Below are 25,419 nucleotides of genomic sequence, written 5' to 3' on the forward strand. Positions count from 1 at the left end.
GCTGGTTTCCGTCGTCTCTTCCCCCCCCTAGATGAGCTTCTCCTCCTTCTGTGACGAGTTTGATTTCTCCGTCTGTCTCTCGTCCTCTGCGGCCGCCTCCTCCCCTTTCTCCGGCTTCCTGCCCAGGGCCGGGGCGTCCCCAGCGATGGTCCCCAGGACTTTGGTGCTGTGCTCCTGAGCTTTGGCCCTGAGGGCGGCAATGCTGTTTTCTCTCAGTTCCTCCTGGGAAATGGCGGTTTTGGGATCGGGGCCCCTCTCCTCCTTGTCGCTCTTGTCGAGCTTGGGCAGGGCCTGGCGCTCCACCTCCGTCTTCCTTCCTGCCTCAGCCGCTGCCTCCAGAGACTTTTTGTGCATCCCTAAAAAGAATTGTTGGTATTCGGGTTTAGAAAAGCGCCTGGGCATGGGAAAGCCATCTTGAACTGAAAACAGCAAAGATAAAGAGAGGCCAGAATTAAGGAAAAGCAGAAACCCTTGCTTCAAACAGCAGTCACAGAGAGCCCGTCGCGCCGGGCCCCGCGCGAGGGCAGCCCAGGGCGGCTCTCTCCTGGGGACGGCCCGGCCCGAGGGGCTGCAGCGCTGCGCGCGCGGGGCAGCTCTGCCGGGCGGCTCGGGCCGGCCCCGCGCTGGCGGCGGCCAGGGCTGAGCGGGGACCCTGCTCTCAGCCACAGCTACCGCCAGCCGGCGGGACGAACCTGCCCCAGCGACCTGCTGGGGCTGGGCCAGGACCAGGAGCAGATGTGTGTCCGCTGGAGAGGACCAGAGCTAAGAGCGGACGAACACGCTCCGGTCTGACACCACACGTCGGCAGGGATGTCACCAGCACCGGGGCTGCGGTGATGGGTCACCCTGGGGAGCCTCTGGGTCCTCTCAGATGGGAACGTACCCAACTACGGGACCGAGGTGAAGGAGGATGCGAATCTGGCACAACAGTGCAGGTGTTTGAGCCGCATGGAGGGCAGGGACCCGCGGGCTCCCGAGGGGACCAGGGAGAGCTCTCCCATTGCTAGTCCTATGGGTCTTCCTTCCTCACACAACCCAGCCCTCTGTCTCTCCAAGTTTCACGCGGACAGAAGGACAGGACAGCTCATTTTTAAGATGCCAGAAATTAGTCTGGGGCCAGAATCGGCCCAAAAGGTCAGAAAGCAGGAAGCGAAGAGCAGGAGTGCGATAGGGTATCAGCTGCTTCCCTGCCTACACCTTCCCCACCGCACCAGCAAACGAGGCAAAACCAGGCGGAGGCGTAGCGCCCTCGGCTGCGGAGGGCGGCAGGAGTGAGGTCCTCCCCACGCTCCGTGCTTTCAGCATGACTCCAGTTCCTCCGTTGCGCCCCCGCCGTGGTGCCAGCCCCCGCTGCCCCCACGGAGGCAGCTGCTCTCTTACCCAGGAGCCACGGGGCGCAGGACTCCATGATGCCGTCCTTGGCAGACTTGAGGATGGACTCGGGCAGCGGGATGGAGTGGCGCACCATGGCGCCGTAGAGGCCGTACTCCGCCATCACGCTGCTCCTGCCCCAGCACTTCTCCCTCTTCCGCCACTTGGCCCGGCGGTTCTGGAACCAGACCTGGGGTGGGCGACAACCACCGGCGCTGCGGGTTAGGGGGACGGGAGGCCTGGTGTTCCCACCCCCCCGCCCCGGGCAGCCTGGGACCCACGCATGTGTGCTTGTGCACGGGGGGATGGAGGTGGGCGCGTGCACGGTCCTCCCCCGAGCAGCGGTGGCCTTCTCCCCCCGCGCAGCAGCCGCTGCGCTGCACGTTTCTCCCCTCTCTCCCTTGCAGGAGCCACGAGGGCCGAGTGTAAGAGTAGGTCCCATCCCTCTCTGCAGGATGTAATTAATTTCCCATTGCAGTGTCTCTTTCCAGTGGCTTTTGGCTCTCGAGCCTGGGATTTTCTTTCATTATTTACTGGGTGTCTGAGCTGCGGCGTGGGGCTGCACGCAGCGGTGCCTGCGGGGAGGGCTGGGCCGGCGGCGGATGCCCTGGAGAGGGGAAAGGCGGGAGAAGGGGGAGCTGATCTGTGCGGTTCGCCCTGAATTCCCAGTTTGCAAAACCCCTCATCTTCTCAGAAAATTGGCAGAATAATCTCTGAGCTGTGACCTGGGGGGCTGCGTGCAGAAATCTATTAGTGTTGGCTCTCCGATTTCCATTCCTCTTGTCTCGCTCACCCTCCTCCCTCCCCTTATTCCCTCCCTTCCTGCAGAGCAGAGGCAGCAGCTTTAGATGAAAAATTGCTCGAGGTCTATTCAGAAGGAGGCAAAGGAAGAGTCAGCCCCAGGGGCAGCCCAGGCCTGATTGAAAAATAAGTTAATTTCAGTTTGAATCGATGGGCCTCAGGCACTGAAATATCACGGGAAATTAAAGCAGCTGGTCCCCGGGGAACCACGCCATTGACCTGCGCTAATTAATGCCGTGGAGTTACCAGGCCCCTTTCCGAGAGGCAGCCCCTCCCTCCCCACGGACACCCCAAACACCTCCTCATTTAACTAATTAGACTCACAGAAAATTGGGTGTTAATTTGTTTAGGTTTTTTTTTTCCCTATATTTTCCCCTCCCTTCCTCTCCCCCCCTTGGAAAGCACTCGGCAGAATGGAAATGAATGGCGGGGTCTCGCTGGCAGATGGATGCTCGGGGTCACTCCGCAATCTTCTCCGACTTGATTGCTTGATTAGGTCGTTAGCACATTAAAAAAAAAAATTACTTGCCGTCTGGCGCTGGCCTGATGAGTGGGATGAGGCGGGAATCGCCTGGGTAATTTATCTTTTTATACTGCAAAGAATTTGATTTCAATCTGCAGATATATGGAGGTGCCTTTGACACCTGTTTAACATTACAGAGCTGACAGCTTAACCCTCTGCTGCCTCCGCTGCCCGCGGCGGGGCCGTGCTGCAGTGGGGCTGGCGCCAGCCTGACGTCCCCAGCTCTGCCGTGGGGACCGCGGGCGCGACGCCTCGGCACGCAGCGAGGTCCCGCTCCCGGCTCCGCAGCGGAAGGCACCCCTGCCTCCACCACGGGAACCGCGCGGCACCCGGCGTCTTGCGGGGACAGGTTTGCTCCCTGAGCCGCTTCCCGCCTCCGGCCGGGAAGGACAGTGCGTGCACGCAGCCAGCTGTGCTGGAGACTAAACCCAGCCCTTCCTAGCCAGCCGGTGGGAAAAGACTGGGGCATCAGCTAGGGGAGAGCCAGGCTGCTCCAGCTGCAGCCGGGCGGCAGGAGGCCCTGCTGGCACCGCGAGGCGGAGGGCAGGGCAGGCGGCTGCGTAGTTTGCTGGTGGCCGGTAATAGGCTGCCAGCTTTGGCCTTCCCTAGATCTCAGCTGCCGTGATCCCAGCTTCTCCCAGCAGAAGACACGCTGTGCATCTCAGAGGGGATTTTACAGCCGGGCTGCTTTGTGAAACGTGTCACACCAGCATCTCCACCTCCTCTGAATGTTGAAAAATGACCTGATTTACAATCTCATCCTGCAGATAGAGGTTACTCTTGGGCCACTGTTGGCTGTGAATCCACTAAGCCCTGAGCGGGAACCCTCAGTAGAGCTCACCCCCCCCCCGCCCCGTCTCTGACCATGCCGCCAACCAGACACAGCACAGAGCATGCCCTGCATGATGTGAGGGTTTGCTGGTTGGTCTGCCAGCTCCGCGCTGTCAGGGTCCGTCACTCAAGGCCATGAACTCCTCCCTGCCTCCATGTGAGGTGGGTCGAGCTGGAGGGGTCTAGGATCATTCCCTCTCCAGCTGCAGCACAAACTTTCTTCATCCCTGCTAACCCACCACCCAAGGTTGGCAAACCCCTGACACCTTTGTGCTACAAGAAGGCAGCTTGACACACTGAGCCCAGGAAAGGAGTCTTTCCTATTTTCCTGTGGATAAACCAGTACAGTTCCTTCCCTCAGTGCAGAGCTCCCCTCTATTTCCCTTTGCCTCAGGGAGAAAGTCCAAGGGACGGGGTCTGCACATTTTCCTTGGCTTAGGCTGAAATGACATCGCTCCCTGTGTCCAGAGCGGCTTGCGCTGCTCAGCTCTGTGCAACCGCAATCATCACCAGTTACCACACCCGGGACCTCAGCCGGGCACAGGTTTTCCCTGCAGGTCCCACACATGTAACTTTTTAAACTCGTCACAATCCTCTTTTACCCGGATGCCTCCTCACTGTTGTTTTCATCACCTGTCCCTTTTCCCTTCCTCCTGCCTCTATGTCTCAGGCATCTTCTGTGGTGCTTCCTCCTTCTGCCCTGTGTGCCCAGCCTGAAGGGCCAGGTCCCAGCCCTCGCTCGCCCCAGCCCTGTTGACTAGACATTATGCCACCAAGCTTCCCCACTCTCGCAGCATCATCAGGCACATACAGAAAACAGCAGGAGCTCTGCCCGCTGGCAGCCCAATTTTGACAAGAGCCAGTGGAAAATTTGCTGTCAAAAATGCTGATTCAGTCACACAGAAAAACTGTATTTGGCCCATGGAAGTATACTGAAAATTATCTGTGGCTTTCCTCTGAATGATTTATTTTAATCTCCTCCACGTAACACACACAAAATCTATGCTATAAAACCAAATGGGAAAAGCTTAGTAAGATCATTTTGAGATTTCCCAAATAACTTTTTTTTGATTTGATGTGAATTTCCTGTTGGTTTTGATTTGCAAAAAGGAAGCATTTCCATGCCAGATTTTCTAGTAGAATGGAAATCAGGAGGGTTGACCAGGAGCCATAGCTTAATCACAGGCATGAAGTCCATTGAAACCAATGCTGTTGAAACCTGAACATTCATGGGATCAGAACATGATGCAGCATCTCTGCCACAATTCCTGTCCCAAACAGCGCGGCGGTGGAAGAGCTCCAGGATGGCACTTTCCGCTCCCACACAGTTTCAGATCAGCAGAGTTATTCCCTGTGACCTGTTCCTGGGATTTTGCTCTCATTCAAATGGCTCCATCAGTGGGGCTGTTTTCTGGGAGAAGATGTTACTGCTTTCTTCACTCTTGGGAAAGATTTCTTAACATGCTACCAAAATTTTCCTTTACCTTGATTCTGAGCTGAATCCTACAACAGCTTTAGTAATTCTGAGGTATTTTCAGCTGTGTTGATAGGTCAGCCACAACTTCTGAAAACTGAGGTATTTGTTATTGCACCTCACTTTTCTTTCCTTGACTGGAGATGGTTTCACCCTCACACTTCCATTTACTTTCCGTTTTGACGTTGTGTCTTCTTGGCTGCTGTAGTCTTTGCTTTAAGATGTTTGTTCTACAGTTTCTCTTGTTCTGTAATATTTGGGCTGCTTCAAGCAATGTTTCAGCTTGTCCATGTTTGTTCTTGTCCCTTCCCAAAGAGTGGGTCAACTCAGCTTTGTAAAATGCTTATTTATATGGATATGTACCACACACCTTGCTTCTTACCGTACAGGTTTTGCTTTCATCTGGTTCTCCACTGAACAGCGCAGCGTATGGTGAAAAGACTATGTGTTTGCACTTCCACACCTCAAAAGCAGTGGCTGCAAGCTGTTATCAATTTCAGACTGTCCTTACTGAGGTGTGTCTGATGTTTTTGCAAAGCTATCACAATCTGATGGGCAGAGGTGTCTTTTGGACAAAAGTGCTACATCTTAAGATCATTTACATCTTTTTATTATCACATGAGCACCCTCTGTGAAAGATGCAGAACATGTTCCAAGAAACCTGTCCTGAAAAACTGGCCAACAGAGTAAAGAGGACAAATCTGTCCTGTTATCCTTTGGCAACCAGAAAATCCTAGAACCAGCCTCTTAAAGGACATTAGTTTTAAGCAAGGATCTGAACGAGAAGGAGGAACATTTTTATGACTTAGAGAAGAAAGGGGGAGTACAAAGTACTTGAAGAATTAAGAAAAAAATGTGCAAAGAAAAAGAGATGAAGGCTTTTGTGGGGTAGGGTTGAGCCTAGAGCCCTGGTAGCCCTCAAATTTATGGCCTAGGCAGACGATGGTCAGAGCTCCATTGCACAGACCAAACCTCTCTGTGCTGCGTGGCACTACTGTGTCATCTGCGCCTGTTGTATTTTCCTAAATGAAAGGGACCCTGTAACCTTCAGGCTGCCCTTCTTGCTGGTGGGCTACATTGGGTGCCAGCTACTTTCCATCCTTCTAGACTGTTATGGTCTCCCTGATGTCTCGCTGTCCCCAGGCTGCATAACAATTACTTGCTCCATGGCTTCTTCTGCTTTGACTGCCACTCCCAGGCTGTGTCCTTGTCTGCCACTTGACGGAGTGCCTCCTGCACACAGCCCAGGTGGGCCCGAGTGGAGAGAGACATCAGACACCAGGGACCTGTGCACGCCCGAGCACAGGGCAGCTCAGTCATGGGCACGGGAACATTTCTTCTGGTTCAGACACTCTGCTGTGAGTAGACGGTCACTACTGGAGATTTCCAGAAGTATACTTTCTTCACCCAATTTGTGGTCGGTTATAACATCTTTCTCTGCTCAGCTCAGCCACTTTAGACTCTCTTCTCTTTCCTCCTTTTTTCTGAGTTGTCTCTGGGTTGTTCATCTTATCTGCTGGTATCCCACATGTTGGAGAAATTCAGCCATCCCATATTGGCTAAAACTGCCTTCTTCTTACCCTTTCCCAAGAGCTGGAAAGAGGGAACAGGGCAGTAGTAGCAGAGATCTTGCATATCAGGTGAAGATGATGGCCACTCCACACTTGAAGAAGCTTGATTTGCCTCAGCAAGGCCTCGCTGGTCTCTTCAGAAACGGCTCTGGCCCTGCTTTCTGGCTTTCCATAACTAGGCAGGAAAGGGGTATAATTCTGTGAGGTAGCGTTGTATTTTCAATGCTTAATGCTCATGAAACACATCTCTGCTGATCTCTATCGGCAGTACAACTGTTCCATGTGTGCTCAAAGCCCTTTTCTGTGACACTGTCACAAATTTAGCATTTTGTTTGCAGCAGAATACGCTGGGATCTGGATTCTGCCTGTGTGGGTGCTCCTGCTCTTTAGCAGCCCAAAGGCCCTCTCCTGGGCTGCTCCTGAGGTGCCACAAGTGCTGCCGTAGGCACAGCAAGGGCTGGATCTGGGGCCGTGACTGTCCTCAGCTGAGCTGGGGGCAGCAGCCACTGCATGCAACAGCAAGGCTGCTCGACTGCTGCAATGCAGCATCAGCAGGGCAGGACGAAGCTCCCGTCTTAGTGTGTGCTGCAAGCTTGGGTAAGCCTCTGCACCCCATGGTATCTCCAGTCTCTTTCGTATTCACTGGCTTTGCTCCTCTAGGCACATCAAAGCTGCAAAACCAAGACCCATTGCTTTGCAAAACCCACTTTCAGCGTGAAACAGGCAAACACAGGGTGGTCATGTAACACCTTGCTCAAAGGGGAGCTAGCCATCAACCAAATCCGTATCATTTGTTCAGAGCTGGACATCACGTGCTCCCTAACTGACACTTCTTCATCTTATTGATGGTGTAGAAGAGCAAAATGTATTAGGAGGAATCTCTCATTTTGCAAAGGGATGTGAGACTCACTATGCCCTTGTTATCTACATTCATCATATTAATTAGTTTGTTTACCTAATCAACTCCTGAGACATGGTCTGCTAAAGAGAGAAATCTCCCTGATGATAGCTGTGAGCTGGGAACCTGAATTATCAGTGGAATATTTTAAGGTTTTTAGGTTGTTAAACTTCATTGGCCCCTACTTTCCAAGCTGGGGAATACAGACGAGAGCGCTGGCAGCGGCTATTTTTCTGTCATTCTAATTAAAGTTTTATGCTGCACACCCAAGCGTTCCCCATCCACTAAAGAAAAATTCTAGGCTTGATAACGGGGAGCTTTTGCTTCATCAAATCTCACAGACCGCCTTTGACACAGTATTTCAACACAGGGCTTTCAATCAACAAGCACTGCTTTATGGAGCACAGGGATGGTCCCAGACCGAGCCGGAGCATGCTGAAATGTCCACTAGATGGCCACAAGCAAATGCACATACACACACACGCACACACGCACACGCACACACGTGCACGCACGGAGACACCCGCACAGGCACGCCGGCACGCGCCTCTGCCACCCGCAGGGAGCAGGCAAGCAGGTACACAGCGCTGCTGGCAAACCAAAAACTCAGGAGAGGGACAAAACCCCAAGAGCTGCCCCAGCAGCAGCGCCCAGCTCGTCTGCCCTGCACACGGACTAACAGCCATTCTCCTCCAGGCCTCTTGGCTCTCTGATAATACCTGTGGCTTGAACATGAGGTTGCTTTCTCACGGGAGGTGAGCTATTGCTCCGCACAAATCCTGCAAAGGGAACCCTTTCCGACACTGAACCCTTCCACGAGGACACAGAATCACTGCCCATCCTAACTGGGAGCTTCCTGGACTTCCCCTGTGACATTGCCTCCGATGATAATGTATCATGGTCCCATCTGACATCATGGTGCTGACTGGTCTCTGATCCAACGTGTTCCTGTCCATCCAATGCCTCGCTCTTCCCGGAGGGATCCAGTCCCTTCCCCGTGGTGATCACCCTCAGCCAGTGTGTGCTTCCAGCCGGGTGCTGGGCCACCCTGAAGTGCCCAGGAGGGAGCAGTCTGGTCTGGCTTGAAAACTTTCTGTCTCCATGCTGGTAGCGGAGGCCGTACCACTTGTGTAAACCTGGAAACAGTTTACTGCTGTCTTTTCAAATGTAATGTCAAAATTATTGGCAGTGTTTATGGTGACATCACTTTCTATGGCTGGTGTAAAATGGATGTGAAGTTAAATGAGAGCAGTAAAGGTTGCACATGGCCTGCATGGCTGATCACAGGACTCATCATCCCTGCTGCTTACTGCAAAGCTGGTAAAGAGCTTCCTTAGCTCACATTAGAATGAGCAATTCCTATACATAGCACAGCAAAAGCCCTTCTTTGTAATAACTGTGGTCATCTCTGACCCACAGCCACATGCCTTGGGGTGGGCAAGTCGGGAATTCATCAGCAACTCTAACGTTATCCCAGTCTTCTCTTTTTTCAACACTGGCACTTTATACTCATGTATCAGCTACTGGCCTGCCCCTCTTCTGGATTGCTGACCAAGACTGTTCCAGGAGAAAATACACACTGTCTTTCCTCCTTCTAGCAGTGTTTTAAGATCCTTTCCAGGTTGGTACTGGGTCAACAAACAGCCTGGAGACAATAATGCTTCCAGAGAGAAATTTAGATGTGGTAGCATCAAGGGCAACAGATGTGCCCTTGCATTTCCTAATATATCTCTTTACATGGATGGTGTGCACTACTATCCCACCTCTGGAGGTATGGTTAGGTAGAGTAGGCAAATGTTATTTTGATTTTTCTTCCCTGACCAGCTCTAGAGAGAAGGAGCAGGAGGGCTGCACCAGCACACAGGGGACTCTTGCTGGCGCTGCCCTGCCAGGCTCCGTGCCAGCGCTCTCACGCCCGAGGCTCCAAGCAGCCACGGCACGCTGCCAGCACTGATGCTAGCGCCCTTGCTCAAGAAGTACGGATGTCCCTTGTGGTCTGAGGCAGTTTAGAAGAGAGGAGGGAAACAGCTTTTTAAAGATCAGTCCTAGAAAAGCAGAGATGATACTTGTTCAGAGAGGATGGCAGCTGGTCCTACCAGCAGTTGTTTTGGCTTTACCGGTAGAGTGAATCCCCCACTGGTCCAGGCACTCAGCTAACAGACCCAAACAGGCCTGCTTAAATGAGCCAACAGACAATATTCATCCCTCTTGAATACAGATGTGATTTCTTGATCCAGGGTTGCGTCTCCTCTAAGCTAAACCAGCTCACAGGCTCAGTGTGGCACCTAGCAAGAGCTTACGGTATTTCCATGCCACCCGTCTAACAGGCCAGGCCTGCCTCTGAATCTCGAGCCTAAAAGCACCAGGGAGGCTGAATATGGCTACAGGATGCACTGCATCCGACTTGTGCAGCCAAAGCTGTGAAAACCGCACATCACCTACAGACCCCAGTGCCTCTTCCCATCGCTGTGGCCCTAATCCTGCTCTTCCCAGCCTCCCCCAAGCCCTTGCTGCATGTGCTGCCTGCACAGGCCTTCAGAGTGAACTTGAAGCAAGGGCAAAAGTGGCGCTGGAGGGAGCCACCAGCGCACAAAGAAGGGCTGGAGCCTCTGACTCTGTTTCCTGAGAGGCAGCAAGGATGTCACACAGACGGGAGCACATCTGATGTGTCTCTCCAGAGGCGGTGTGCACTCTGCAAGTGCTGCTGTCTACACTGTGACTCCCTGGGAGCCAGACTGACCCACTTGCCACTTCTCAGGCTTCATGGTGATTTGTCTTCATAGCCCTTCACAGCAAGGTGGACACAAAGCAATAAAGATGCATCCTGAACAAAGGGCTGAGGCATGACTGAAGTGAGTCAAAGAAAATAAGGGGAGGGAAGGAGCCAAGAATACCTCTTGACCAGGGAACATATTTTAAACTATATCCCCTTGGTAAGTCATGTTTTTCACCTGGCCTTGCTACATCATGTGGCAACACATTTTCTCACATTTCCTTGGTGTGACTTTCAAAAAGCAGAAAACCTTATCAGGTGCAGAGCTCCTGCCTCCCACAAAGAGAAATGAGTGTGCACATGATGTGCATTGTACGTATAGTGAGTTCTGTGGTTCAGCAGAGGCCTGATCTGTTCAGCAAATGCATCCCCAAGACTGGCTTCATCGTGGTCAGCTCATGATGCCATTTCAGATTAGCAGCTGACTGGTAGCTTAGGTGGAGCTACTGCCCCATACAGGCTGCCAGATGTCTGGCTATGACAGATAAATGCTCAAATAGCTCTTTTCCTAATATGTTATTGGAAAAAAAAAAAGGAAAAGTAGGAGAGTAATGGGTGTACAACAGATGCAGGAAAGCTGGCAGGGGTACACATCTTGTCCTAGTTCCCACAAACCCAGGGAGACACTTGCCGCGAACACCAAGGGTGATACTGCACAGAACATCTATCCCATGGGTACTCGCGATGCCAAGGGTAAGCCTGGCCTCCACTAGCCAAACTGAAATCCCATCTGCGTAATTCCATGTTGCCTCATGTTCCTGTTCTGAAACTCCTGTGCAGCTTCGCCGACAGAGGGGAAACCTCAGTACAGGTCTTTATAAATAGATATATATGCAGTGCACTCTGTGGACATCAACTGTTGAGGAGTCACAAGGGGTAGACATCATTCTTTTTAGAGCAAGGGGAGGCAAGGCAGTCAGAGAAGAAACAGCACATTCCCCTCTATGACACCTTTCAACGAGAACCAAAATCAGAGCTTGGGAAATCAGACCTCCTCCCTCGTCGGCAGCTGTGGAGCATTGCCTGCTCCCTTGTGCCACCCCTCGCATACCAGAAGGAGCCGCATGTTAATGCTTCTTTTATCAGTATACACAGAGCAAGGGGCAATGGTGTGCTCCGCTGTTCTCCAAAAACCCTGCAGGAACCAAAGGCTCGACCAAAGATCGGCAGGAGACAGTCTCTGCTGCACTACGTGGTGCCCACCATTTCCTGACACAAGGCTCGAGCCCATCCTTGAGAGCTTGGGGATAGGTAAAAAATTATTTTAGAAACTTGTCAAGTGTTGTAATAAGTCATAGCATGTTGCGGTAAGTCGCAACATGTCGTGATAAATTTCCATGTAGTAACTTGGACTGAGCACCAAAAGGGGGGACAGGAGAAAGCTGCAATCCTTTACAGGTAATGGCCACTTTTCTGTTTTGCAACGTGTAATAGTTAAACACTTGCATCTTGTTAATTTTTTTCTTGATGATGAACAAACTTACACTGTTCTTATTTTCTGCGGTGTTGCTCTCTTAAGCCTCCTTTGTGTTGCATGTACATACATGTGCACACGCAAGTACAAGTCTACTTGAAAATTTTCTGTGTTGAAATCACCGGCTATGAAGCCATAGAGCCACCCCTGCAGCTGACCTTCTTTTGAACTGTTGGTCACCTCCTTCAGGACGGTACCTAGCAAGGATGGTGTGGGCAATTCCTGGCTTCAGATGGTAAGAGCTCTCTAAGTATCCAACCTTAGCAATGCCTTCTAGGGAAGGATGGGGACCACTACAGCCCAAAGGCAGACCAGAACAGCCAGGACAGGCAAATACTGTGGCTGTGCTATGGAGACCCTTCAGAACTCTACACTTACCACGTGTCTACTCCTGGCTCTGCTTCTTCCTCACCCTTGTGCCTTAGCTCTGTGTACCCTTAACCTTCTCCTTGTAACTCACAGCTCCAGGATTTTTCATGTGACACCTTTCAGCTGCAGAAGACTCACCCCCCCCCCCAACAAGCCGAGGAGCCTCTCTTTCTGCCTCCACATCCCCTGTGCACTCCATGCTGTCATGCCACCTAGGTCTCAAGCCACTACTGTCAGGTCTGGCCAGCACACAGCTCAGCTAATCGTGTGATCCACAAAGCTGGCAAAACACAGTCTCTCTCCCACTGCAGCAGGGGCAGGGAGAGGCCTGCCACTCCAGGGAGGTTTGCACGTGCTCACCACCCTAGGACAAGCTCACCAGGACATTCCTACATACCAGCTTTGTCCACCAAAAAAAATTCTCCCAGGCAGGGATTTTCCCCTAGTTATACACTTAGCCACTAAAGCCTTCATCTCAGTCAGGGCCATAATATAAACTCAATGAGTTGATCCACTCAACTAATAAATGACAGTCATGTAGGACACTCCGTTAGAAGTATGGCAGTGAGGCCAAACATATAAAAGGACCTAGAAATATCAGAAACACCTACAGGACATAAAACAAATTATCTTGGAACAGACACTACTGATGCATCTGGCTAAGAGCCATGATGGGCACAGATAATCGTCCCATACATCTACACAGTCGGGTTGTCTTGGTCCTTCCAAGGGCCTGTTTCCCAGTCAAAGACGTTGCATACATGTGTATTGCCAGCCAAGCCTCCCTCTGGATGAACCAGGCAGTGAGTGCCTTTAGAGAGGAAATGTTGGACTTAGGAGAAGGTATTGCTGACCCTGCAGCTGCAGAGGAGCCAGAGCTTCCCAGAGGCATGGGTGGGCAGCCCACAAGGCTGGTCTGGCTGAGCAGCGTAGGTACATGCTAAGCCCAGCACAGCTAAGTGCTGCTGCTTGTCTGAATTGTAGCAAGTCAGCTCCAGCAGCCAGGCAGAGTCAGTCGGATGGTTATTTCTAGAGCATGGAGGCGCATGTTATTCCCCCTCACTATGCTTACTCCTGTGCAACATGCTTGCCATAGTCCCCTGTATTAGTGACAGGAACATGTCCAGGTATAAGCCTTGGTATGAATTTCGAGAGAAAGCTGCAGCTCAGAGCTCTGATAACTAGTAGCCAAAGTACCAGCTCTGCCTATGCTTACACAGCTGTGAGTCTAAGAGAAACCCACTGAAACAGGAAGCTGAGCAAACTGCATTTCTCACATCCAGCAGGCCCTAACGTACGTGTCTCCAAACTAAATGGCCCCAGCTGCTCCCAGGGCAATGCTGCTTTGAGTAGACAGAGGAGCTCCTGATGTTTTCTCACAACTTCTAGTCAAAGTGATCTCTGGAAGCCACTTTGCTTCAGGATATTGCAGCAACAGTTTGTCCTTCATCTTGGTTCCTGAGTTCTCCTCCATAGAAGCCCTTTCCAGCCTCACCTCTCAGAAGATCAGGGCCATTTGTATGTGTGCTGAGAACAAGTTATCTCAACAGCTTGATGCATGAGGAAGATGGCAGTATGATTTCTGTATTTATGCACAGGCCTGTGCAAAACCAGGCTCACAAAATGCCCACAACGGACAGTGAAAGGGAAGAGCAGGTTTGTGCTGCCAGAGAAGAATCAGAAGAGCTTGTTGAGGTCTACCAGGGTAAAAGATAAGCACTGTAGAGAAAAATAGGCCCATTAAGAAATAAAGGGGAGAGTAAATTAACCATGTCTCTAAAGTGCCTGTGTTATTGAACTGTTAAAAAAATCTGTATTCAAAGTCAGGAAAGGAGGAAAACTTTATAATAAAGGGCCATTAAAGGAAAATCTTAACACACAACCATTAGCTGGTCCCTCTGCCAAGCATTCTAGGGCTGGAGGGGAATTAACTATTGAACTTGCTAGGCTGCTCAATTATTTTTTAAAAATCAGCTGAGAAAACTGCAGAGGTATCTGAGGAAAGAGAAAAGAAGGTTCTTCATTAGCAGGAGGAGTGAATGCAAATGTTCCCAGCACAGAGATTTAGGGTAGACTTTCCAGAAGAGCTTATGTGATCGAGGAACCACAATGCCTAAGCTAATGCCAAGAAGTGTTATCCTTAAATTACTGTTGTTAAGAAAACAGTAAGATTGGTATGGAGATGAGAACCTGAGCTGTCACAGCCTGTCGTGAACTCTGCAGAGCCATCCCTCCTCCTCCTCCTGGCTGTGGGGGGGAAAGTCCCTGCCAAGGTGCTTCACAGCAACCAGCTACAGTGTATTTTCTGCCTGGTTGCTGTTCCACTCATGGGGAGCTGAGTACCCCGCGCTTGTGGGTACTTGATCCTCAGTGACAGTTTCTCCAAACCATGGACAAAACAAGGAAGGAGTAGTCACTGCAAAGCCCCATTTCACTCCTGCTACTGTGGAGGAGACCAAAACCACAGCCCCTTTCATTAGGGCAGCCATAAGCATCTTGCGGGAAACAGAGTAGAAGACAAGGACAAAGTTGTTGTTGTTTGATCTCGTGTCCCACTTAGAAAATTGTCCTGTGGCTGAAGGAACTCAGTGAGTGAAAATGGAGGGATGAAGTGGTACCTGAGTGTGCAAAATATTCATACCTCTAGAGCTCCACCTCTGCACGAAGCAACGCCTTTTAAACTGCATCTGCAACCCCAGCTCTACCAGGGAAAACCCCGTAGGCTGGGCAGGTTGCATACGTGGTCCAGGGAAGGCAGGAAGGTTCCCGTTTCATAGTTAGCTGAAGAGATGTTCCAGACCTTCCATTTCTGCCTCATCTACTGCCTCATTTTCCCTCTGGCCTAATGCATGCAGTATAATACTTTTCAGATGGTAATCCTTTGGGAAGAGCTTGCACAGACTCCTGTGCTCTCCCATCACCCAGCCCCTCCGCTTGCCGCTATGGTAATTAACTCCGAAACAAAGTTGTAGCACATGGACTGAAAACGGGCCATAGACAAAGGGTAATGAAAACACTCCATTACAGAAAGGGCCAAATTAAACAACTCTTAATTGAAAAATGGAAATGAATATGAATTTAGATCAACTAAACAAGCATGTTATTGAGGAGGCAGCAAAGTGGATGAACTCCTCACATACCAATTAAAGACGTGGAGGCAGAGAAGCACCATACGCCATGAGGAACACTCATCATAATATTCTCACCAAGCCAGTAAGTTTGATTGGTTTTATTACTCTCACTTGTACACTTTCTACATTTTTAAAAGCATAGGGGAAGTTAATGACACTTTTCTGGTATCACATTGTCATGCCTTGCCCCAGTGATCAGGAATTACTGGAAGAGAAGGTTCCAGCCTATTTCATGATTAATTTCTTGCAGGGCTTTATTAATTGATATTTAAGAGAAAGACTATCGAAATGGCTGGCTCACACAGCAGGAACCCTTTCAGTGTCTGCATCACCTTGGTAATCTACCTCCAACCACCCTAATAACCCTGGTAATTTACTTCCAGCTACATAATCTGCAGTGAATCTGCTGTGCAGAGATATGAGTAGGAACCCAGAGGAAGCATGCCTCATTCTGACCACTTTCTCTCTTCCGAGAGAGAGAGGGAGTCATCCTAAGATTTAGGAAGAGTAGCAGGTCCTCACTTATTGAGAGTTACAATGACAAGCTGGAATCTCATAACCTTAGAAAAATCAACAACACCACTGTTTTCCATTGCACTAAAAAAAAAAAAAAATCCCTCGGCAGCCATTCCAGGCACTGATTCAAGAAAGGCCAGTGAATGCATAGAGCAGACATCCCTGCTCAACACTTACACTCTGGGATTAGGGCTAAAATTCATTGCTTTGCAAAAATAATCTATTTTTTAATCAGTGTGTCCAGCCCCTGTTGCCAGGATCCTCTTTATCAGGGTCATAGAACCAAGAGTTTTGCCTTAAAATACAACAGCTGGGCAGAAGAGATGTTGGTGCCCACTGCACCACCTCAATACGGTTCCAGTACCCACTGGAGCACCAGAGGTGAGTGAAAGCCAGACTGGCCCAAAGCCCTTGGACTGGCCCATGGCACAGCTCTGCTCCTGGAGCAGGGTAGGAGGGAGACACCGCTTCCTAACGCTCCAGCAGCACCTGCAGCAGTGCTCTGCAGCAAGCAGGAAAAGCTGGAGGGAGTGGGAGCAAGCTAGGCAAGCCAGGGCTGCTGAAGTTGCACGAAGCCAATTTTTTCTTCATGCTTTCCATCAAGCCTCTTGAGAGGACTCCATGGGTTCATCGCTGAGCTCCTACTCAGTGCAAGACAGGTTCTTCAACTCTTTCCAACTTGCATTATCCTCTAAATATAGAACATTTTTGCAAAGCTGAACTAAGCTAAGCCTCTTTCTGGAAAAATGCTCTGGTATAAATGCTTCCTTCCAAATAAATACCTCTCCTGATTCCATCCATTCCAATACCTTCCATCCGTATTCCCCATATATGATGATACTGAAATGTGCTACTCTAACAGCAACCAAAACAATGCATTTTCAGTTCATTTCAGTTGCTCTTTTGTCTTTAACTGAACTTCTAAAATTGACCTTTCGCTATGTGACAAAGCCTGCTGGATGCACAGGAGACCCTCAGTCCTTAAACTGCATTAGAAGCCCATGGGACAAACACATCCTTAGGGTTTCTTTCACTTGTGATCCATGCAAGCACAAAATAATCATTTAGCAACAACAACTGCCAAATTTTAGCACTTTTACTCCGTTTTATAATTATCCCTTAAGAGGTAAATCTAGTATCTCCACAATGGTAGTCAAGGTCTTATTTTTTGGAAATACTCATCTGACTAATTTGTTTAATTAGTAAAAGACATACCATAATGTCAAACACACCAAGCATTTCAATAATCCTAAATCAAACTGTTACTGAACTATAAAATTTTATATATTGGGTTTTAAATTTTAGAAATGTCACATATTAATAAATTCAATAAGAATAGCCTGTTTAAATCCACACAATACATTTAAGAGAATCTGTTACAAGAAAAACACTGATTTAAGTTGGGTATCAGAATCTTTGTCAGCATAAGGCCATCCATCCAGATTTTACAGAACGGTCTGGGTTTATTTTAATAGCTGCACTTCAACTCTTCTGAATGTTCTTTTAAACACATTGATAGATGTAGTCTTTTTCAAAGATCTTGCAAAATAGTCAGTGACATCTGATCTGACTTGTGAAAAGTGTCTTACTAGAATTTTTTTTCCCCATATTGCCTAATGGAAGGACACTCACATTCCTTCTAAGAGCAGTCAGCTCAATAAAGGAGGAAGATACATGCATTAAAAAAATGTGCTGCCTTGAAAAAAAAATACATATTCATCTTCTCATTAAATGAAAGATTTGAATATTTTTTCCTGAATTCAATGTTCTCTCAAATGAGTAACTTTCTTGGCTTTTGATGGCTATTTGCAGTGTTCTGCTGAAGGTTTTATATGCAAGCAGTTCTTATATATCATTCTCAATTGCACTCTGAATTTTACTTTCATATTGAATTCCATAGGTGATTTGCTTTCTCTTTGACTATTACCTCCTGAGAAATAATTCCAAGAAAGAAAATAAGGGGCAGTTATCAGTGGTAGGTGAGGATCCTTTGTGAACCCACATGAAATGCTGCAAGAACCCACAGAGTGTGACGTTCAGAACAATCTTAGAAAACACTTTCATTAATGACCTAGAAGAGAGGGAAGCAACATTGAAAAATGGGAGAAATTGCAAACATAATGAAAATGCAAAAATACAGAGCTCCCTTGAGCAGTTAGAAACATGTGCAAGAAATAAAGTAAGGGGATACGAAATAGTAAGTGTTATGCAGAAGTGAATAAGGATTAATTGCCAGCTGTCTCTTCCAGAGGAGTAGTATGGGGCATTAAATGATGCTAATAGATTCAAAATAAAGATTTGCTTCACACATAGTTTTGCTGTAGAACATCTTGCCAGAGGACGTTCAGATATTTATGTGTGTTCAAGATCCCCAAGAGCTGTCAAAGTGTTCAGCACGTGTCACTAGGTATTTGTCCTGGTTTCATACTCTTCTGTGATATCCACCACTCACCACTGTCTGACCTTGTAGGGCTGTTACTGTGCTTGCTAGCCAAAGTTAGCGCTGTTTGAAACACAGGACACTGAAGGAAAAAGCCTGAGGAGCAGACTTGTCTGAAAGAAAGCTTGAACTATCACTAGACAAAGAGAAGAAGCAGATATGAAAGTAAAATAGACCGTGCTAATTTGGGGCTGCTCCTGCAGGGAATCAGAAGCCCAGCTGAGCCAGTGCAAACACATCTGGTGCGCAGCAAAAGGCTTTTGGTCCCTCTTTACCAGGGAAACTGGCAAACTGAATGAGTTTCACAGAAGAACAACCACATGATTAAGAGACTAGAGTGTGATTTATGAGCAAGGATTTCAGAAATGATCTTTACAGCTTGCTTAAGCAATGATGAAAGCCAAAAGTGACAGCTGGGAGAAGAAAACAGGTGAACAGCCCAGATTTATTTAAAGAGTGTAAACACCATAACAAGGGGAAAATGTTACACTCATACAAAGGGAACTAAGTTAAAAAGGAACGTGAGGCAAAATATCAAGAAGCATGGTCAAGCTGGGGAATCATCTTGTCATGGCTTGCAACACAAAAAAAGAGGTATGGACAAGGAAAGCTTGATAAAATATGTGATAAGGGACAATTAGGTGCTAACTCCCTGGAGAGCGCTGTGGGAACTAACATTTCTCGCTCATCAGTGATGCTCAGGACTCTTTTGTATGACCTTGCCACACAAGAAACGATGGCTCTGCAGTTCAGTATCTACTGTGTCACTAGACAGGTCTCTACCTGAAAAGACTCTTTAAGGGAAATCAACCCCAACATCATATAAACTTCCAGCAGGTCTCTTCCCCCTCGATCTGGTGTCCTACAGAGTCACAAGTAGAGATGCAACCCTCCATCCAACTCACTCTGCAGAGGCAAAAAGCATCAGGGCTCATTGCTCAGAGCGCAGCGCTAAGCCACAAGTTAAGATTTCAGCCGATGGGCCAATTTATTATTTCTGAAAACTGCTGGAAACCCCACCAGCACACAGGATATCTACGGGCCTGCTAGGTCAGCAGGAGTCTGACAGCACAACAAGATAAGAAGCACAAATTGCTTTTATAAAGTGCTCTTCAATGAGCGCAAAAAATGAGGCGAATTAAGGAGACATGCTCAGGACTGAGGTGAAGAGGGGCTGCTGATTTGTTGGGGAGAATCACCCCAGCCCAGCCCAGCCCACAGTCGTGCCTCCATGCCAGCATCAGTGTTACCTTGCTAAGTGCCCTCTGCGCTACTTCCCAAACCCTCAAGGGAGCAGCCTCCAGTGCCAGCTCTTTAGCAAAGAAAAAGAACAGGCTGAAGGAACAGACCAGAGGGTGTTTGGCATGGGAGAGGAGGGACTGAGAAACCAGAGGGAACCAGGAAAGCCAAGACCCTCCCAAAACCACTCGGCTCTCAGGCCAGCATCTCTTGTAGAGGCTGCTTTGCACCAGCCACAGACGCAGCCAATGCCAGTGTGCAGAATAGGCTAGTTTAACCCTAGCCAGCAAAGAAACATCACCTGCATCAGTAAAAAATGGGTTAAACTTGGCCACTACATTCCTGTACCTTGTACAGCGAGGCATGGGGAGGAGGGAAGCAGCAGAAGCCGCTACAGGCCACACCTGTGAGCTTCACATTTTCTGTTCAAGTTCACCCAGCCTCCTCCGCTATCTGTAGCAGCTTTAAGTCTTCTCCAGCTTTCCAGGATATAATGATTTCTTGCATACTGTCTGCTGTGCATGCCAAAGGCTGTGCTGGCACAGATATGCTCAGGCCATTCCTTATCCCTGAAGGATTCACCACACAGTGGTGATACTTCACAGCCTCATTCTGCCTTCTCAGAGGCACAAGCATGCAACTGAAAACCTGAACTCTAAAAATTAAAAAACAAAAACCAGACTTTCAGGGAAGTTAGTTGCCATTTGAAGATGCAAAGGCAGTGAATGTACAGAAATGGTGCAAACACCTTGTTGGCACTCAGGTATCATTCCCACACTGCAGTCATTCTGCCACAACTGTACTAGCTGCCCGATTTGTCCCTAAGCATCCTCCTGTGCCCGAAGGAATGGGGATGAGCTCTTTCCCTCCCCTGCCTCCCTCCAGACCTGCTCTCCAGGAGGCTCTCTTCTGACTATACCACTAAGGCCTCGAGACACCGCAGAGCCCTTCTTTGCGTGCAGGTCCCCCTTTGATGATGTAGGATTCCTTTGGTCGCCAGGTTTTCCTCTGGCATCTGTTTTCCTGTTTCACTCGTGAGATAATATGTAGGTTACCCTGAAGACCTTGGGGCAGCTGCTCTGGAAGTTCACACAGCCTGCACAGAACTTTCTCCCACCAAGAGACACAGTGCAACCCTGCGCACACCCCCCCAAATCACCGTTACAACACACTGTGTGCCAACATCCAAACACCAAATACAAATCTGCAGAGAACAGCTGAGCAGGCTACCTCTGCCTTTAAAACTGCGTCACCCACGGAGATCTATTCAGAGGCGTGATCCTTCCCACAGCGCTACCTTCCTTCAGGAGGGGGTGACCATGGCTGAGAGGGGCAGGGTAAGAGGGTCTGAGAGAGATGATTACCTGTATCCTGTCTTCTGGCAACTCTGTTTTCATGGCCAGCATCTCTCTGGCATACACGTCAGGATAGTGGGCCTCATTGAAGGCCTTTTCCAGCTCCTCCAGTTGGTAGGATGTGAAGATTGTCCTGTGGGGAATAAAACTCTTTGATCAAAAAATGTAAGAGGAAGAACTAAAGGTGACAGAGTGAAAAAGGACACAAAAGCAAAAGAAACCTGGGTAACCTGGTAGCACACAGCCCCCCCCCCCCAACATCTACCTCCTGTGATTCTGTGCACAAAAGTCGGGTCCCGGGGTGAAAGGAGAACCAGAAAACACCAGCAGACCGCACTTTGCACGGTGGTGGTCGGTGTTCGCAATTCACCTTCCCTTTCAGGGACCAGCCCACCGCCCGGCCACCACCTTCCCTCACCCTCCCACATCCCCGGCCTGGTGAACCACCCCCACCCGCCCCGTCCTGTAGCCAAAGGTTTCTTAACCCTTTGATCACCACGCTGAGATAGAAGAGCCTCTCCTCAGCAGCCGCTTTGGAGAAGAGTCCATCCCTTCCCCAGCTGCTGCTCGGTTTTCCCAAGCAAAGCAAAGCCGTCCTCCCTGGAGCCCTGCTCCTCAGCTGGATCCTCCACTGGTTTTATCCTCTCTGCTCCCTACGGCTTTTAGCCGGTCCTTTCCCTCAAGTGTAGCCCCTACAGCAGACCCCAGGGGCTGCTCCCTCCCCGATACCCAGAGTCCGCATTGCTCCGGTACCCTCCGGAAACCCTCGCGGCCCACCCGCCCGGGCAGCGGCCCGACCACCGCTGCTCGCCCGGCTCTCGCCTTGGGACAGCCGCGTTGAGAAACCCGCGCCTGGAAGGCCGAGGTGGACGAAAGCCCGTCTGCAGGGATCGCAGGAGAGGTCTCGGACCACTTCCACTCCCTGAATGTTAGATCTCCCACCCGCAATCCCCTGCTATGCAAAATGTAATTTAAAAACAAACAAACAAACAAAAAAGACTACAACACTGCAATAGCAAAAAAAATCTACAGCCTTTGTTTAGATTACAGGTATAAATATATTATCAAACTAAGAAAAATGTAGCTCCCAGAAAAAGATAGGAAAGAAAAAAAGTGTTTCTGAAATAAATCAGAATTTCATAAAAGCCATAAAATTCCAGCTAGGATGAAACAGAAAGTCTCAAAAATATCCTCTGCTATTCAAAATCTAATGAATTCTACCAGATCGATCATGTTACTAACAAAAGCAGCATGCAAACGCAAGGGACCTGCCTGCCATCAGATCCTAATTTAAATTCACTCTTAAATCCATTCTCTTTTCAAACAGTTTTCCTTCGGCTCTGACAAATCTGTGAACTCCAGGAACGGCAGAGGCCCATTAGCTCCTGCATTTTCTCACTGAGATCACAAGAAAGATTATTCCAAATTCTATGCAGTCTAGATTTTGAGCATCTACTCCCACCTTCTTCTGGCAGGAGCTCCAAAGCCCAGCAAGGCTCTCTGACAGGAGGGTTTTTCCTGTTGTTCAGTTTAAGTTTTCCTTTTTTTAGGGACCATTTCTGTCCCCTTTGCAGAACACAATCCACTTGCCCTTCTGGTAGTTGCCTCCTGCAGATATCTGCAGACGCTCAGCCTGTCATCCCCGCTCTCAATAAAACTAGAGCTCTCAACCATTTATTACAGAAAACAAAACTACAGCTAGATGGTGCAGGGCTTTTTGATTTTTTAAAAAAAATCTAAATGACATTTCCTCTCTCTCGTCTGAATTGTGACCTTCACACCAATCCCTGCTGACTTCTCTCCCAGCTCCGAGGTCAATTCAGTCCGGAAAAAAAAAATCAAAACAAAACCAAACCAAAAAAAGTCCGTATTTACTCATACGTATTTACAGAGCAACCCAGCCGGAGCGTTTGCCTCGGGAGGGACGCCTGGACCGGGACAAGCTGCCCAGACTAAGCTCCTGTTGCGTGGAGAACGGGACGTCTCCTGGGATGGTCCGTCTCCTTCTACCCTGCATCCTGCTAAGCTTTCACTGGGGGCATCTTTTAATCCACCCTTCTTGCATCGTGGCCGGATTGATTTAATTATTGCTAATTCACCTCGGTGGATGGTGCCTGGCCTTGCTCTGTCCCGGCGCTCCGGCCACAGCAGTGCCGCAACCCGGCGCGGTATTTTTCGTTCCCGTTTATAAAGCGCAACGCGACTGAACTCCATTTTAACGGGAGGAGAAGTCAGGCAGAGTGTATTACCGAGCCTGTCCGAGGGGAAACCGAATCCCCTGAGCATCTCCCCAAGTGGATCTTTTCCTTGAGCAGTTCACGAGCCTCCTTCAGCTTCTCCGCAGGCTGCGACTATTTAATCTATCGCCGAAACATTTATAAGTCGTAAAATATTTAAATCGTCGATAGATGACTGTCGCTTGCTGACAGCTGATACCGAGCTCGCTGTAGTGCGGGGCAGGGACACTGGGTTACTCAGCCGCTCCGGCTCGGGGCAGGCCGGCTGCCGCCCGCCCCTCGGAGCGCCCGCGGGCTGCGGCCGGCCCCGCGCTCGCCGGCGGCTCGGCGGGCCTGGAGCCGCAGCCGGGGAAGTACAACCAAATGACACCTGTGGCCGCTCCCCCTGCTGCTCATAGCCACGTCCCCAGTCCGATTTGTTCCGACCGGCGAGGAAGGGAGAAGGACCGAGCCCGGGAGGAGCCGCGGAGCCCGGCGCTGCCGCCGACCCCTCGCTTACCTGTGCCGCCTCTTCTTTCGTTTCTTGCTCTGGTTTAGGGACGATTTGGACATTTTTCGGTCGCTGGAGGAGACATCCTCGGAATCTGCGGAGAGAAAGGCAGCGGCCGTGGGCTGGGGCTCGCTCCCCCCGGGGCCCCCGCCGCTCCGCTCGCTGCTTGGCCTCGGGGCGCGGGTTTCGTTGCCATCGCGTCGCCGCCGGCCGCTCTCTGCCGCCCGGCTCGGCGCGGCGCGGCCCCGGCCCCGGTCCGCCGGGCGGCCCAGGGAGATCAGCCCCTGCGGGAAGGGCTCCGGGCTCTCGCTCGGCCCCTTCTCCCCCGGAGTCATTTGCTGGGCTGCTCTTGTCGTGCCGCTTCCATGCGAAGCCCGGAATTTTCAACAAAACCATTCCAAAACGATGGAGCTGCAGCTGCCTCCCCGGGGCCAGGCGGCCGCTGCCTCCTGCCCCCGCCCGCGGATCCCGGACTTCTCCGGAAAAATACCGGGGGCAAAAAAACGAAAAAAAAAAAAAAAAAAAAGAAAATAAAAAAGGTTCGGGAAAGAGGTTTATGGAGACACCAGGAAAAAAATCCCCCGGGAAGAGCTGGTGTCTCTGTGACTGCCAAGCGTCCCCGGGGGTTGTGAGGGGCCCCGCGGCGCTGCCTTTGCCCCGAAGGAGCCGCCGGGACCCGCAATTCGATGGGAGCCGCTGTGCCCCCGCGGCGGCCGGCGCTGGCCCCGGTCCCGGTCCCGGCCCCGGCCCGCTACGCCCCGGCACCTGCCCCGGCCGCCGCGCCGCGCTGCGGGCGGGGGCGGCGGGCACCGCCCGGGCCGGGGCCGCGCCGAGCCGGGCCGGCGGCTCCAGCCGCTCCCGGGAGGAGGCCGGGGGTCCCCCCGGTACCGGGGCCTGGCCCCGCTGCCTCCCGCCCCGGGATGAGCAGAGGTGAGATGAGGGAAGGGGGGGCGGGCGGCCGCTGCCGTCTAGCAAAGGGAAGCCAGGCGGTCCCTAATTCCCCGGCAACGATTTGGGGGCGCCGGGGCCGCGGGGGGGCCGCTGCGCCCGGGCGGCGGGCGGCCCCGGCCCGGGCGGCCCCGGCCCCTCGCTCACGCCGCCTCCCGCAGGCCCTGGGCGAGGGGGCCCGTTGCCGACCGCCGCCACCTCACCCAGTGCTGCGCGGGGCCGAAACGAAATCGCCTCATCGCCGCCGGGGGGGACCCCCGCGGCGGGCTCCCCCGGGGCCGGCGACGTGCCTACCTGAGCTGGCCGTCTGGCTGCTGTCCAGCTGCCCGGGGGCGCGGGCCAGCGGCTGCAGGTGGACGCTCTGGGGGTCGGAGAGCACTTCCAGGAAGGTGGGCTGCGTGTAGAAGCCGGGGATGCCGCCGGCGCCCAGCAGCCCCATGCCCACGCCGCCCACCCCGGCGGGGCTGAGCACGGAGCGGGCCGCCAGCAGGTGCCCGGCGGGCAGCGAGTCCAGGGCGGCCCGCGGGTGCGGCGGCGGCTCCTTGTTCAAGCCCAGGATCTCCTGGATGCCGAAGCCGGTGCAGCGGGGAGGGGTGGGCCCGGAGCTGGGCTTGGCCCCCGCGGCGGGGGGCTGCGGCGGCGGCGGGGCGGCGGCCGCGCCGTCGGGCTTGGTCTTGCCGGGCAGGCTGGGGGCCAGCGCCGCGCCCGCTTTGCCCGTCATGCTGCGGCCGGCGGTCCCTGGTGCCCGCTCCCGGGAATGCTCGGGAGCCCCCGGCTCAGGCCCCTTTTATCCGCCCAGCCGGGAGCCCGAGCGGGGTCAGAGCCGCGCAGCCAATCACAGGGGCCAGCTGCGATTAGGGATGCCAAAAAGCCGGCACCGGCGGCGGCGGGGCCCGCTGCTCGGCGGGCTGCGGCCGGTGCCCGCCGCGGCAGCCGCCCCTGCGCGGAGCGGGGCGGCCGGCCGGCGGGACAGGCCCC

The 25,419-nt window shown here is 51.5% G+C and overlaps 1 protein-coding gene across 1 annotated transcript; it reads right to left on the bottom strand.

The window, feature by feature from the left end:
• Nucleotides 1-27: 27 nt before the first annotated feature.
• VSX2 (visual system homeobox 2) lies at nt 28-25,162 on the bottom strand. The gene is made up of 5 exons (XM_062577898.1): nt 24,736-25,162; nt 23,503-23,587; nt 20,776-20,899; nt 1,381-1,561; nt 28-356 (listed from the first exon to the last, which is right to left on the bottom strand). Exons 1-5 carry the CDS (start codon nt 25,160-25,162, stop codon nt 28-30), a joined length of 1,146 nt encoding a protein of 381 aa, XP_062433882.1.
• Nucleotides 25,163-25,419: the final 257 nt, after the last annotated feature.

Source organism: Rhea pennata, chromosome 5 (genome assembly GCF_028389875.1).
Source record: "Rhea pennata isolate bPtePen1 chromosome 5, bPtePen1.pri, whole genome shotgun sequence".
In the NCBI taxonomy this organism is placed as follows: domain Eukaryota; kingdom Metazoa; phylum Chordata; class Aves; order Rheiformes; family Rheidae; genus Rhea; species Rhea pennata.